General features: G+C 44.0%; 2 protein-coding genes across 2 annotated transcripts; one reads left to right on the plus strand and one right to left on the minus strand.

The window, feature by feature from the left end:
* Nucleotides 1–4,171: 4,171 nt before the first annotated feature.
* LOC112882732 lies at nt 4,172–10,241 on the plus strand. Its single transcript, XM_025947860.1, has 12 exons — nt 4,172–4,374; nt 5,608–6,106; nt 6,679–6,829; nt 7,202–7,309; nt 7,421–7,845; nt 7,934–8,004; nt 8,160–8,232; nt 8,340–8,413; nt 8,529–8,598; nt 8,999–9,162; nt 9,238–9,310; nt 9,739–10,241. The coding sequence occupies exons 1-12, from the start codon at nt 4,213–4,215 to the stop codon at nt 9,882–9,884; spliced, it is 2,016 nt and encodes a 671-aa protein (XP_025803645.1). The 5' UTR covers nt 4,172–4,212; the 3' UTR covers nt 9,885–10,241.
* A 2,189-nt stretch (nt 10,242–12,430) lies between these two features.
* Nucleotides 12,431–13,258, minus strand: LOC112881616 (putidaredoxin). Its single transcript, XM_025946396.1, has one exon. The coding sequence runs from the start codon at nt 13,171–13,173 to the stop codon at nt 12,685–12,687; it is 489 nt and encodes a 162-aa protein (XP_025802181.1). The 5' UTR covers nt 13,174–13,258; the 3' UTR covers nt 12,431–12,684.
* Nucleotides 13,259–15,984: the final 2,726 nt, after the last annotated feature.

The following is a 15,984-nucleotide window of genomic DNA, read 5'->3' on the forward strand; positions in this document are numbered from 1 at the left end:
ATGTCCCTATCCAATTGGTCAGGCCTTTCGACGTAGTTTTGAGTGCTTATCCGTGTTGACGTTCCAATCCAACCGGGCGAGTTGAGTTGAGTTGAGTAGTTGTTGTTGGTCTGTAGTTTTTTCCCTTTTGTTGTTTGCCCAGTCTGGGTTTCATCTATTTTTTAATATAATCGGCAGCTCTCCTGCTTGGTTTATTAAAAAAAATCCCAATAACCAACATTGCAACTTGTAGTCCAGATAAATCATCCAAATCATCCCACAGAATATCAATATTTTTGTCCTTACTTCGTGTAACAACCGTAGAAGACCAAAAGTTCATTCAAAATTCCGGTCATAACTGAATGCCCGCCCCTACCTACGAATGGGAAAATCATGATCACGTAGTTTACAGTAGTGACAACCATAAAGCTATTGAACTTGAATTGGAACCGTAAGAGAACAAGATACAATGAGATAAAATACAATCAAGACAATGAGAAAGCTAAGCAGATCTGCAAGTGTACATGTATCGATATAGCTTTCACCTATGAGTGTTCCAACGTATCGAATCCACGAGAAAAGGAAAGTCCACAAATCAAGAATATAATTCATCTGGGGGATATGATAGGAGTGAAGGGAACCAGATAAGTGGGGTAGAGAAGTCTTCCTAAGGTAGACTAGCTATGTGTACTAAGTGTAGTTAGCCTTTACTAATTCTAGTTGCTTTGGGACTTCTGGATGAGAAGGGGTTACTGCAGACTAGATATCATCCTACGAGATCAACCCACAAGTGATGATGGACCGCAAAGGACAGACATGGATGTCACCACTCAATGTCTACCACAAGGTTTTGTGGGGTTGAGAACTTGAGCGCAAACTAAAGTGATCTATAATCTAAACACAAGTTTACACTAGTGACTAGTTCCTTTACCGTATGTTTTGATTTATCAAAGCATACACATTAAAGAAGAACAAGCTACCTACCGCTAAGGAGGAACTTACAACAAGTAATAAAGGATGAAATTATTAGAACAATGAATAAGTTATGATCTTGAGCTTCCTTCCTTCATGTTACAAAGTCGGAGAGGGACCGACACTTCTAGATCCTCTCGGTAACTCTAACTTCGGTTTGCCTGGAACTCCTTTCTTCTTCTCCATCCTTGAAAGTGTGGCACTACGAATGGCTAGTCTACAGCACTCGTACATCGGTCATGAGCAGGGGGTACTTGTAGGTAGGTGAAGAAGACTTGGTACGGCTGCTAGGTTAGGCCGACCCGCCTCATAAAGACCAATCATCCTAGGATTTCTGCCACTTATCTTCGCTTTCGTAAGGAATGTTCCATATGATGTCCAAAACATGGTAGTTGGCGCACTTCTTTAGGGGCAGGCCGAGTGTCTCAGTCCAACCTAGGCGAAGCGGGAATAGTTCCCAACCTTTGGGTGGACTGCCTTTGACTCCTATATGGTGGGGATGAACTCTTAGAGACGATTGGGCGTTGGTTGTTGGATTGGTATTCAGCCGAGTGTGAGCTCCTTGATCCAAGTGCTAATGCCATCTGGACTTGTGGAGAACAGGCATAGAGTAAACTTTTGTTTGTTTGCATGCTATATGAAGATGGAGTGAGAATGCTTCTAAGCTAGATTGATGAATTGTGATTTTCTCTATTCAAACCCAAATTCGCCCAATAGGCTCCTGTGTTCAAGTACTCAATAAAACTCATAGAACTGATTAGTTTAACCAAATTTAACTTAGAAGGACTACATAAAAATGAATTTTCATGGGATATTGGTAGTCGAAGTCATAAGATAACAACCACCAACACCTGTTCACTTGCACCATCTCTACCTTGACTCTAGCCAGCTTCGACATCACCACTACTAATACCAAAGTTGTTTTCTCTGCTAACCATTGTGAGTGTGTCACAACTCATCAGCCCTTTTGTTACCATACCTAGTGGTACCCGCCCGCTTTGTAGCTCATCAACTCCGCCGGCACTCCAACTTATAGGTACCCGCCCGCTTTGTAGCTCATCAACTCCGCCGGCACTCCAACTTATTATGGTATATCCACAAGCTTGAGACAAATCCCAATCCCAACACAGAGCGGCGTGAAATCATATTTGTAATATATTAGTTACCTTATACAGTTGGTAATTAAGCGAGTACAATTTACTTCCCAAAGTTGGGAAAGTATGTTGGTTTCACTGTAATGAGTTGCATTTGGAAGTTATTGCGAGTAGATTTAGACTCTGTTTGTTGCAGTTTGAAGTTACATATGTCTTGCTTAAAAACAACAATTTGTATCCTACTGGTTCCACCTTAGCCATTCCCTTGCGATTTTACTTAACTTTTAAACTTTTTCATTCATAATAGAATGAATTATTACCAATATGATTGTGCATTATGTCACACCCACAAATAGGACAAAGAAACATATATGCACATTGGGGATGAGAGTTTGTGTATGCATGTCGTTGCCATTTTGGATATTCGATTATTCTTGTGCTTGTTTCATAAATGTTACTCTTGCACAGAAAGGAGCTAATTGAGAAGGGAAAAAGGACATAAGAGAATTGTTTGCCCGTGAGCGTCACGAGAATTTCCTCAACAAGGGATGTTCAAGCCGACGTACACGTCCAATGATTGCTCCTGTGGCGAGATTGGGGCTCGGGTGCTATCTTCCAACGTGAGCGGTCAAGGAAACAACTTCTTCAGCGAATCGACATCCTCTTCTTCTCCGATGAGCAAATCAACTTCTCCAGCGATCAATCCAACTCTAGCAACCTCTAGATCTAGATCTAGGGTTAGGGTTCAGTGTTTTGGGTTGGGGAAGGAGGTTTTGTGGCTACTGTATCAGAGAACTCAGGGGAGGTGGCTGAACCAAAGGTGGCGGTGGGTGGCAGGCGGTGACACGAGGCGGTGGAGGAGGAGGAGGAGGCTCGTCAGGTAAGGTAAGTGGCAAGAACGTTGTGGTTGTAGTGGTTAGCAAAGGCCGCGGTCAAGGACGGTGGATCCGAAGATAATGACATTGTTCGATCAGGGAAGGACAAAGATGGAGACGGGGGAGCTCAACTTTTATTGCGTCACCAAATCGAAGAAGTACGGTGGAGAGCCAAACATGGGCACGGTGGTGGAGAGGTAGATAGAAGGGGAGGGGAGGGAGGAAGATGATCCTCGCCTGTGTTGGAGGTGACATTGGTGAGGCGAAGGCGGGAGGGAGAGGGTGAGAGGGAGGATATGTGAGAATACAAAGATGATGCATGAGTTGTAGTCTTCCGGATATCTAGTTATTATTATCCTATAGTTAAGTTTTTTTAGATCATCAAAAGAAGAATTATGTATTGGATAAGTTGACTATTACAAAATTGGTAGTTGGATAAGAGGGTCGTTACAGAACTGAGAGTCGGATAGGAGGACCGTTACATGTGCTCTTCGGGTATGATTGGATTGATCCCAACTGTTATCTTACCATTTTTTAACGTTAACCTTATGTCTAGCTCACGTTTGGATTAAAGATGGCACGCTCAAAACTTACTGTTAAATCACGATAGGAGCCAACGTGGTGAAAATCTTCACGGCTCCACCTAATTGACACGCCGTTGGCGTTGACGGTGTTCGCCCGGCGCAAACCAAACATGCTCTCAGTTGAAGAGTGAATGAATCTCGTCGACGGCCTGTACGTAGGAGACGAAGACGCTTTCTTGGTCGCGAAACCTCTGAGCCCAATGAAAAAATAATGAAGAAGTATGTACAAAAATGTTTCACGCCAAATTGCTGGATGCATCGCATCGCATCGTCCCATCCCACCCTACTCGCATGAGCCATCCAATGATGACCTGTGGAAAATCGCCGAGCCACAACTCAGACGGAGCCTGTTCTGTTCACCGTCGAATCCAGGCAGCGCCCTCGTAAGTCGTAACGGTTGCCCGCAAGAAGACAGCCAAGCCCAGCCTTTCTCCGCGGCCCGCTCCTCGTGACGCCGCATCGGACGGGCCAGATCCACCGCGCTCCACATCGGACGGTGGGTCGCGCCCCCGCCGGGGCTCTCCGCCCACCAACCCTTTCCATTTACACCCCCCGGCACCCTGTGCGATCGCGCCTCGCCTTCCAGTTCCCAGCATTCCAGTTCGAGTTCTTCTCGTCGGAACGGCGGCGTCCCCCCTCCCAACAAAACCCAAACCCGCGGCGCAAAACCCTAGAGGCGGCTGCGCGGCACGCGTCTCGGGTTCGGTGATGGAGGTGGAAGGCGGCGGCGGCGGCGGCCGGGAGGTGGTGGAGCTTGAGGACGCGGTGAAGCTGCTGGTGGAGCACCTCGTGAAGCCGGTGCTGCCGCACGGCACGCTCCGGCGGGAGGAGGCCCTGAAGCCGGAGAACCAGGACGCCGTGGCGCGTCAGGTGAGGATGGTTTTTGGTACTACGTACTGTACTAGTTTGTGCTTTGTGGGTAGTGACGCGGTTGCGCTGGGGTTTCGTGGGAGGGGAGGGGTTGGGGAACAGAGCATGGAGCTTGCGGTTTTCTCCACCGTGCGAGTGCGATTCGTTTTAGGGACGGATTTGGGGTCGTTTGGGGTGCCGCATGCTTGGGGCACTCGGAAGTCGCGGCTTCTACATAATGATCCGTTATTGCGCTTCGTTGATGTTTACATTTTTTTTTTCAGTCGCTTAGCTTCGACTTACCTCACTAGGCAGACATGGTGCTTGCCATTTCTCCCCGTGCGGTTGGTTTAGGGTCGCTTGCGGTGCTGCGTGCTTGGGACATTCGGAATTCGCGGTGTACTGATCCGTTGTTGCTGTTGATCACATTTTTTTTTTCAGTCGCTTAGTTTCCATTTTACACACTAGACATCCATGGTGCTTGCGGTTTCTCCCGGCACGATTCGTTTTAGGGGTGCATTTGGGGTTGCTTGGTGTGCTGCGTGCTTGGGGCATTTGGAATTTGCGGCTTCTACATACTGATCAGTGATCCTTTGTTGCGCTTTGGTGTTGATCACATTTTTTTCAGTCGCTTAGCTTCGACTTACCTCACTAGGCAGCCATGCATGGAGCTTGCGGTTTCTCCCTGAGCGATTCGTTTTAGGGGTGGATTGGGGGTTGGTTGGCGCGCGTGCGCGTGCTTATGGCATTCGGAATTCATGGCTTCTACATACTGATCTAGTGATCCGTTGTTGCACTTTGTTGTTGATCACATTTTTTTCTCACACGCTTAGTCGACTTACCTCACTAGACAGCAATGGAGCTTGCGTTTTCTTCCCGTGCAATTCGTTTTAGAGGTGGATTTGGGGTTGCTTGGGGTGTCGCGTGCTTTGGGCATTCAGAATTTGCGGCTTCGACATACTGATCCAGTGATCCGTTGTTGCGCTTTGTTGTTGATCACATTTCTTTCTCAGTCGCTTAGCTTTGACTTACCTCACTGGGCAGTCATGGAGCTTACAGCTCTTTTAGTGCCATTTGTTTTGGGGTGGATTTGGGTCGCTGGGGACTAGGGTGTTGCGTGCTTGGGGCATTCGGAATTGCAGCTTCTATGTGCTGATCCATTGTTGCGCTTTGTGTTGATCACACACTTTTTTTTGGCAATTGCTTAGCTGCAACTTACCTCACGATGATGTGTTTTATTTTGTGGTTGTGCAGATCCACGCAACGGTTCTCCTGTACAACTATTACCACCGGAAGCAGTTCCCACAGCTTGCATTCGCCGATCCCGAGCGATTCTGCGTGAATGCCTCCCTCACTGCCGGGGAAGCTCTGCTCGTGTACCTGCAACAGGTCCATGAGCACCACGACAACGGCACAGGGGGTTGGCTCTCGGTCACTGACAAGGCAGTTGTCGACGCCTGCAATATTGCCGAGGTGCTTGATGCCACGAAGGACTCCCCCGAGATGATCATGTGGCCCATCTCCAAGGTCGCTGTTCTGCTTCTCAATAGGACAAAGAAGATGTGTTTGGTCGAGCATGGATCTCAAACCAAGGGCGTCTTGTCGATCTTGGAGAAAGATATCACGATGGCATTGGGTGGATCGCGTAGCAGTGATGTGTCAGTGCAGGAATCGAGCAATAAGTCCGTAGCACTTCCTTCTGAACCATACGTGCTTCAGCAGATTGCATATTCAGAGGCGGAGCTCAAAACAGGTAGTTACTAGTCCCTTTTACAGTTTATTATACAAGAATTACTGTCTGGAACTTACAATGTGTTGCATGCATGCACCCTTAGTTTGTTATTTTTTCCTAGAGAAATTAGATGCAACCTTGTGGGTACAGGTCCATGTCATAATTTGTAGAATTGTAGTTCACCAACAAGCACAGCTGCACAAATATAATCACTTTTCTGAGTATACTAGCTGATGTGGCTAGTCTCCTCTCATTTGTTTTGGTTTTATAGATGCTATTTGCTATTTAACATGATTTAATATGATCATGCGCCGGCTGGCATGTTGGAGTAACTTAGATTCTGAGCCGGATGGCAATCGATGTTCTTTTTAAAACTGTTCCTATTTGTGTGCCCAATACAAAAGTTATGTCGGAAGTGGAATTGTGTGCTTAATTTTATTGACTCGGTGCAAATTTTATGTTTGTGCACCTACCTTTTATCTCACACACTTTATATCTTTAATAGGTATGTATTACACACTTACGAATTTAATAGGTACGTCTTGCACACCTATGTCTTTAATAGGTATGTCTTACACACTATGTCTCAACAGGTATCAAGCGTGCAAACTTGCGTTTTCTCGAAGAACATCGGGTGTACTCATTGAGTAAAAAAGGGACAGCTACGATGATGTTTGTTCTGCAGTATGAGCAAAATATCAATAACAAGCTTAAGGAAATGCCTTTGGAAGTTCTGGCCTACAGGTTTGCTCCCCCCCCCCCCCCCTAAGTTGTACCATCCCACGTTGCAGCCCTAATCGAAGACGACTTAATTTACCAAACAACTACTGTGCATAGTGTATAGTGTGTACCATATCTTGAGTTAGATTGATGCCCTTTGTAACTCGCATTTTTTAGTTCACTAAGACATTGATTAGATAATATGGCAGCAATAATAACTTTGCTAAAGCTCCTGCCCCCCTTTTCAAGATACTATGTTTTAGGCTTATACGATATAATGCTTGCTGATCGTCCCACCCAAATGAGCTTCTTTGCTTAGTGTTAATATGCTATTTTTTAATGATAATGACTTCTAATGTTTTCTCTGTTGTCTCTCTCCCTTCTTTCCTTTGACAGGATGAGTGGTTCTATATTTAGTAGTGATCCGTGTCTTGCAACGACATCTGTTGTTGAGTGCTATCATTTACTGCCATACAAGGAGGTTCTGTTAAACATCCTGAACAGGTATGCATGAGATTTATTTCAGCTAATTGTGCATGAAAGGGGTAATATCAGAATCTGTCATGTTATGACAGTTTTGGTTAATGACTAAAGATTACTCTTGACATATTGCAGGTCATGGCCTTTGAATTCTTCACTGAGTGCTCCAAAGGAACGATTATTTCAAAATGGAAACCCTTCATCCCACTCTGAAATAGATGAAAGTTTGAAGGAACAAGAAGCTAATAGCAAGTCCAAACTGAAAAAAATAAACACAAACGTTTCAACTCCAAAGAAAAATAAACAGGTAGTAAAAGCAGTTAGTGATAGTGGCACCAACAAATGCACCATCAGCAAAAACAAAAAAAACAGCAACACAAACAGCAAAAGAAAATCCGAAACGTTCAAGGCTACACTCCCTACCTACCCGGAGCATGGGGATGGCAAGAGCCCTGCAAAAGAAACTGACTCACTTGCTGCTCCAGATGTGGAAAGTTTAAAATTCGTGAGCGCAAAACCCGCAAAAGCAACAAATGGAGGTTCTGTAGACTTACAAGCCAGTAAGTCTATCAATATTACATTACTTTGATTTTACTGATCCGTCGTTGTTTCAAGTCCTCATATAATGATAAAATCACTCAATTTCAGGAGTCCAAATGGACAAGGACAGAAGAGAGAAGCACTCGGAGAGTAGAAATACAACCCAAGATATCATTCTGGTAAAGATAAGCTAAATTACAGTTTGACAATATGAGCTTGAGACAAAGTTGTGTTCTGAAATAAGGCGTGGTGTTTCTAATTAAATAATTAATATATGTGTTTTATGTGTTAAGTTTACTGTGCTTCAACTTAATGAACTAATTAACTTTTTCAGGCACCATATGTTGATCCTGTAATTAACAATCATGCTTTGGAAAGCCAAAAGGAGAAAGTCACAGTAAAGTCTGGTAAGGACAATCCTATCCAAGACAAAAACTTGTTTTTCCTACTATTGATTGCTTCCATATTGGTGCGCTCCCAAATCCTAATCTGTATACTTCAAATGGCAATCAAGGTGGCATCACAGATAACATGAATGTTCAGAAGTATGCGACACTGCAGTTACTTCAGAAGATGCGGGATGATACTGTATGTTACATATTTTATTTCATTTCAAAAGATGCAACGGTGCTTGTTAATCATATAATTCTTGTTTTCCTCAATAAGCTTATGTGTATTCATCTTAATCTAATATATGTTTCAGCTCCGTGAGCATTGCATGCTTGGAGATCAAAGTGCTCAGTATGAAATGGAAATTCAAACAATCTTGTCAGGTATTGCTTTTCATAACTAAATCTAGCTAAAATGGATGGTAAAGTGCAAAAAAATCATATCGTCTTGTGGCAAACAACTTGTCTTTCCACACGGCAACTAAAATGCAGCACTCTCGTACTTTTAGGGTTTTATTGATAGCATTTCAAACATGTGTATGTGGGCCTTAGTCCCAATGGATGGAGCTGGGGCATCACCATCCCATCCAAACAAGGCTGCTGCATACCAATGCATCAACAGTATTTAGCCTCCCAGCAGCATAATTTCAATTCCCCTAGAATAATTATAGACCTATATCTATCAATGTATTTTCCTAGGGTGTGATTATTGCTTCTCAGCTTTGATATTTTTACCTTCAAATTCCATCAAACCCAGTACTTGTCATTTTCAAACCATGTGCAGAAGGGGATATGACACCTAAAGTGACGTCAATCGTGAAGAAATATGAGAACAACTGGAACATGATAGATGATGCCAATCCAACCTGCTCTGGAAAAGGATGCCAGAACATGAACTTAAAGAGGAAGAAACTGAAAGAGGCCATTCTTCTACGCAACAAATGCCAGGCAAAAAACCTCATCTGATGGAGTAAACTATTATATGATTCCTCTCCAATTCTGTCTGACAGGATGCCCTTGCAGGAACTGGATGACATATGCCGTGAGAGCAATTGGATTCTTCCAAGATACAAAGTACTTCCTTCAGTTACAGGCGGTACGTGGATGATAATCACTTTCTTTTCAAGTTCCTGCACGGCTTAGTATGAAGTCCTTGGACCATATAGGCATCAGAACATAACGCAATCATATTTAGGCTTGTGGAGTCTGCTCTTGTTGCATTGTAAAGCTGACACATACTGCGCTCCCAATTATCATGTACAAACCCAGATTAGTTCTGTTGGTTAGTTGTTACCTTTAGTTTAGAATCAGGCTTCGATCAGTGCTTGCCCAAGTTGTTTTTATACCATACTATATGCATGATCTTAGAACCTAGATGTCCGAATCATAATTTGAATTAGCTGGATGTCCACTGGTAACTGTAACCTGAACCTCTTTTTGCTCCAACTGGGGCAATCTTTCCCATAGCTTAGTTCCCACATGTTGTTTGAGCATCCTTTACAGTTTGTATCCCTGTCTTCACAGATATGTACCAGGCCAGTGTCTACCTTATGGGCCCAGATTTCAACTTGAGTGCGGATGGTGATAGGAAGATCACCCCTCATGAGGCGCGTGACTCTGCAGCTTCCAACATGCTGCACCAGCTTCAGCAGAAGGCAAAGGAAAATTAGAAGAGCAGCAGGTCTTCACAGCATCCCTTGATGATGCAGCGTTATCTGGCTGCGACTTTTGAAATAAGGAAGCGAGCAGGCGGCTGGAAAAAAACGACCATCACAAGCTCAGAATTTGAAACACCCTGGGGGAAGCATCGTCCAGTTACGTTGTTTTGCTGTTGTAACCTCCAGTGGTTGCTGGGTCACGCACCGTGGTTATTCTAAATTTATGGATACTATTACTAGTTGCAGCGCATTATATTTGTGAACTTAGCATAGTTTGGGTTATTAGATGGTTCAGTCTGCGGTCATGTAGCTTCGATACTGAAGCTGTGTTTTTTTGCTCGCCGTCCTTGGTTTCACTTGTTAGCTTGGCCCGACCATGGGCCATGGTTCTTTTTGGCTGCCTCCTGTTCATCCTGCGTAATGCGTATGGTAACCTGCTAGCCATCTCTTCAAATGAAAGCATGTGAAACAGGTGCGGCTGCAGCTGAATATGGAGGATCAGTTGTCATCTGCTACAGAGACTGCGCTGTATCCGCTGCAGCTGCTCTAGCTCATGGAATTACGTGGTTGAAATTCGACGTGTTTGCCAAGGAGAAAGGGAGAGGAGGCCGTAGGGGTGGTAAAGGGTCTTAAATTTTAGCCTAAATAATCTAAGAGCCGAGCTCTAACCTTATTCAATTTTAAGCTAAAAATATATAAAGGTCAAGTTGGATTGTTAAGAGAGCATTGGAGCTATAATCCGTTATCACCCTATCAAGAGCGTGGTAAAACAGTGGGCTTCTCGAAGACAAGGTATAACGTATCTTTTCGTCCGATGTTGTCTTGTTCAGGTGGTGAGGTTTCGTCGTCCGAGATTCAGAATCTGATGGGGATTGGGGAGATGATTTCGGGCTGGAAGAGGACCAGTTGAACATCTAGTTGTGTGCATACTGGCATGGACTATGGGCATGAGAATTGGCAAACCATCAAATATCGTGTAAGCAAGTAGCGATACGCCATGTTTTTTATTGCTTTTGACTTCGCCACAGTTGGAGGCCTCCGAAAACCTAACCTAGTCGATTCAAAACTTCATCAGCGCATTGGTTGAGTTTACATGGGTTGGATAGTGCCCTGAGCCCTGAGGTGGCCAATCAGCTTTTGGATGGATAACTCTCTGTCCTATATTCAGGAATCAGGACTCCGTTGCAAGCCATTTAGGGGGTGCAAGCTCAATGGAATCCGCTAGTCCAACCAAAAAGAAAAACTCGATAGACAGTCGATTTTTACTGGCCACAAGTTAAAGAGATGCCCCAATTTGAGTTTAAAAAAGGCGTGAAAATAATAAATGTAGTAATACAACACAGTATAGCTTGCATGGACCATCCATGCTCTTCATGAAACTAGACACTTAAAACCTGTCATATTATTTACCATCTTCAACCTCCAGGTACACAATGACCTTGTTTCAGATCACCGCGGAGCTCTATTTGAAAAACGATAGCTGCTTTTTCAACACTGAATGGACATGGTTACCTGACTGATTTCAATTAAAGTAGCAAGCAGAAATACACTCAGCACCAACCATTTCAAGTTCAGTAGACCGAATAACATCAAGGAATCACAAATTCCAACCTCAGATGTCAGCTCTGCTGAACTCTATTTAGTACAAATGGAGGGTTGATGTTTTCGTTGTGCCTGTAACAACCACAAGAAGGGAGGCTGTAGAAACAAATACTACGGCAAAGAAAAGATCCTGCAAATCTGGCATCCCTTGCAGAATATTTATGATCCTGCAAATCAGGCATCCCTTACAGAATATGTATGATAGCATTAACATGCCATTGAAGTGAAGTAAATGGGGCCAAAGTGTAACATTGAATATAATGGTAAACAACGGCCAAACCTTGAACATCTAAAAGACCATGGTCAATTGCCACAAGCAAGTTCATTCACCAATTGTTCGATCAAATCAGCAAGATAACAATATGCTAACCTGTATTATTTGCATTTCTGAATCGCTCACAGGCAAATGAACATCGCAAATTTTTGTTTCTACAGTCTATTGATTTCAGTGCCTCCAGTTAGCACATATACAATATGCTAAACATAATGCCTGTGCAATCCTGTTAAATCTAACTGATCAGCTGGGTATTGTATATTATAAACATTTTGAAACTTCAATTAATTAATGATAATTGCATCACATTCGGTTTCAGTTGACGAATATTTCCAATGCATTTCATCACAGATGGTAATCATTAATCAATATAGTTATGATCACAGATGAACCAGCACAAAGGACACCAGAAGATTTTATAGCTTTGGAAGCTGGAACTATGAACTTCCTCTACTTCATATAGTATCTTGCAGGTATATCAAGAACTCTGAAAGAATAGACAAGCTCATTTCCTCTCATGCCTATGCTAGACCAATTTTTGTATTCTACTATGTTCAACGTTTCCTTCTGAAGAGCGGCTCTCTCCCCACATTAAAACCAAGTGTACTTATACGGGAATAAACAGTGGTTATCAAATGGAAATGAAAAGGCCAAGATGCAAGATCAACCATACATCACAATGTGCAAAACTTCAAAAATTAATCATTAAACTGAGGTAATTGCAAGGGGATCCCACATTACATCATCCTTATATTTCACATTCAAAGGAACAAAAGTTAACCAACAGCACCAAGTTTTGCTCATCAAATCATTATTCTTCATCAAATCCGTAACATAAAAGGGGATGGCGCAGCTGCGCCGACCCAGGGGAATGAAGGAAGGCTCACAGCGTCGAAAGCCGCACCTCTCTGCCTTGCCTTTCGTCCTGGCACGCCATTACGGGATGTCCCACGGCTTGGGCTCGGGGACGGCGACGACCATCCCCTGCAGCTCGGGCGCGAGGACGACCTGGCAGCCCAGGCGCGCGTGCTTGTTGAGTTCTCGGTTCCTGGACGCGCGGGTGAGCACGTATCGCTCCTCGTAGGACGGCGGCGGCAGCTTGTCGAGCCACTCCTGCGCGATGTGGACCTCGCACTCGGCGGAGCACGCGTCGATCTCCTCGAGGCGGTGGGAGGCCGGCTCGATGAGCCCCGCGTTGGCGAGCGCGCGGAGGAGGGTCTGCCCGGAGAGGCCGACCACCTCGCGGCGCGCGCCGTCGGGGTCGATGGCAAGGACGCGCACGATGCGGTCGGCGACCTTGGCCGATGCGGCAGCGGGGGCCGTGGCGGCCGAGGTGGCAGCAGGGGAGACGGCGCAGAAGGCGCGGGCGAGCGACGGGGAGAGGTGGAACGGGAGGCGGCGCAGGGCGCGCGCCGCGATCGCCATGGTTGCTTGGTAGGGTTCGAGTGGGAGATCTGGGGAGAGGAGGTGCGATGGGGACCTGGGGGGGACTGGGAAGGGGTTGGGGGCAGAGTCGGAGGCGGAGAGGGCCTGAGGGCCTGAGGGCCGAGGGCCGAGGGAGAGGGGTGCTGGCCTGCTGGGTCGCCGAGCAGTGGGCCCTAAGAGCTTTGAGGATTAAATTTACACGGGCCCAGCTATCGGTGTCTGTCTGGCTTGAACATTTGATAGTTGTGCGGCCTTTTTTCTAATAGCATTCCCAACCCAAGACACTAGTAATAGTAATTTTTATACTTGTCATATCTATACTCCAATGCATTATTTTTTAAAATAAATTAATATGCAATCATATATCTTCTCTCTCTTTTCTCCCCTATCATCTCTTTTTTTATCTTGATTTTCGTGTAGATATGGTTTCTTCATATTTTTCCTTCTCTCCTCGTTAACTCTCTTACCACCTCAATTTTTTTACATGGAAACCAGCTGAGTTGGAGGATTGGGACTGCTCTAAGCACTGCGCAAATCCTATTTGAGATAGATGTGGCTACTCCAAAAATAGCTTCGAGTACGGCTTATCTGGTGAAGCAGCTTATCTGATGGAGCTGAAACCATTTTTAAAAACGTTTGGCGAAACAGTTTCTCTTATTTTTTATAAATGGATTGAAGAGGTGGAGCCTGCACAGTATAGGCTATTTCCGGTTTTAGGAGGTGCTTCATGCATGAAGCTGTTTCCAAAATACCTCTTTGCTATAACTTTAGATAAAACCATCCGTGGAGTCATTCTAAAAGCTCTGCCAAAGGGATCTTAATAGCGGGATTTTGTGGAGGGAATTAATATAAATATTTATTTTTTTAGTTTTAATACCTTGTTTGAGTCGTGGAGGGAAACGAAAGAGGAAGTTTAAGAGGGAATTCATATCCTCTATTTTGTACGTGGGATTTGTGATAGAAAATCGCATAACAGATCATGACGAAGGAGATTATTCATCTTCTGCTTAGAACATAATTTCCAGACTTACTCTTGGGATTATATTAGTGGGAGTTAGTTTTCTAAATTTTCGTTGCTTGTTTCATCAAAATTCTCTTTCCCATCAAACAGATAAGAGAATTCTGCGAACGAACTCATACCTCGGTGGTTGGGCTGCTGGTTGCAACGCCCACCATCCGTGCTCAAGCGTGGCTCAGTACGGGTTTTCTCACCAGGGGCTGTGCCCCTTTAATAATCTCTACAGCCTCTCTCGCGTGGTGCTACAAAGGGAATGCGACGTGCTTGTTGTCTACAGAGTCAAGGACGGTTTCGGTAATCTCTCAAAGGACGCGGTCTTCTGATGTGTGTGTAGTTATAGTTCTGGTTGTGTACTAAGGTGTGAGTGTGGTGTGTGTGTCGGGTTGTAGCATGCGTGCGTGCAAAAATAGATACTACAGTTGTATCCAGATGAGAGGCGTAAAAAAAAGAGAATTCTAACCTCATATATCTAAGCGCACATTCCCTTACACCAATTAATTACCCTCAACCAAACACGTCGTAGAAAGATTTAGCCCATAAATTTTGAGATTGAAACTTATCGTAGACCTCTGGTTGTTAATGGGCACGTGATCTATTATTTGAAAAACAGTATCATTTACTTTTAGGATAAATTTAGAAAAATATGAGATATTATGCTGGGTCGGAGATTTGAAAGTGGGTGGGCAAATTACACAGTAAGAAATCTATAATTAATTTGCATTACTATGGCATCTTTTGCAGAATAGTATAACTTGTGCAGTATAGTAGATTAGCATCGCGTGTTTATTGTAAGAATACTGGAATATGGTTGTGATATATGGATTGATTACGCCACCCTACAACATAAAGTACAATCACTAGAATCTCCAAGCACCGCATTCTTATGATATTCGGGTTTCGTCGTTCATCAATTGAATATGCTAGATATTTGTTGGTACCTCTCCAATGTCCACTATTAACTTTAGCAGGCATATGCTCAAGATAACTATCTATATGCTGTGGGAAAAATGGTGAGTCATAGTTAAAGAAAAGCCATCAAATATCATGTTATTATTTTTCGGATACTTTTTTCCTTCACAAGGTGGTGTGCATAAAAAAAATTCGTGTATAGTTGTATGATAAAAGAATTTCACTCCTATATATTTTAATAGTCAACTGAACATATCATTACAATGCATCATGTCGTTCGAGAAATAGAAAAGGTATTGGTCCACTAGCTAACAATCACCAGTGAGCATCCCTCTTGAATTGTTGTAGGCTTGTAGGCAAAGTGGTAGAGACGTGGAGTTTGATTTGGCTTGATGGAACCAAGGTGACGCTGATTTCTTGGAAACATCCATCGTGAACGTTAGAACTATCCAAATTCCAAGCCACGGAGAAATCACCAGGAATTCAAACTTGAAAATCAGATATAGAAAAATAGAGTTCAAACTTAAAAGTCCGATAGAAAACAAAGGAGGGTCTCTTGACAGCGACGCATATACATCTAGAGGTGGTAATGTACCATGATCCTAGTGTCTTCTTCATAATTCAACTTGATCCTTATATATTTATATATATTTTAGCTTAAAAATTATATAAAATTAAAATTCAATTCTTTTAAATTTGATCTTTAGATTATCTATGCTAAAAGCCCTCTGCCACCCGTGTATGCACCGTGACGATGTCAGTCGGGCGCGCTCGTTGGAGTCCAAACTCAAAGCTGTGGCCCACCCTCACGGGCCCCAGACAGACCGGCCCAGTCCCATCCGCGCGCCCGCGCCCACGCCCACGCCCAAGGAGAAAACCCACGC

Source organism: Panicum hallii, chromosome 2, assembly GCF_002211085.1.
Source record: "Panicum hallii strain FIL2 chromosome 2, PHallii_v3.1, whole genome shotgun sequence".
Lineage (NCBI taxonomy): Eukaryota > Viridiplantae > Streptophyta > Magnoliopsida > Poales > Poaceae > Panicum > Panicum hallii.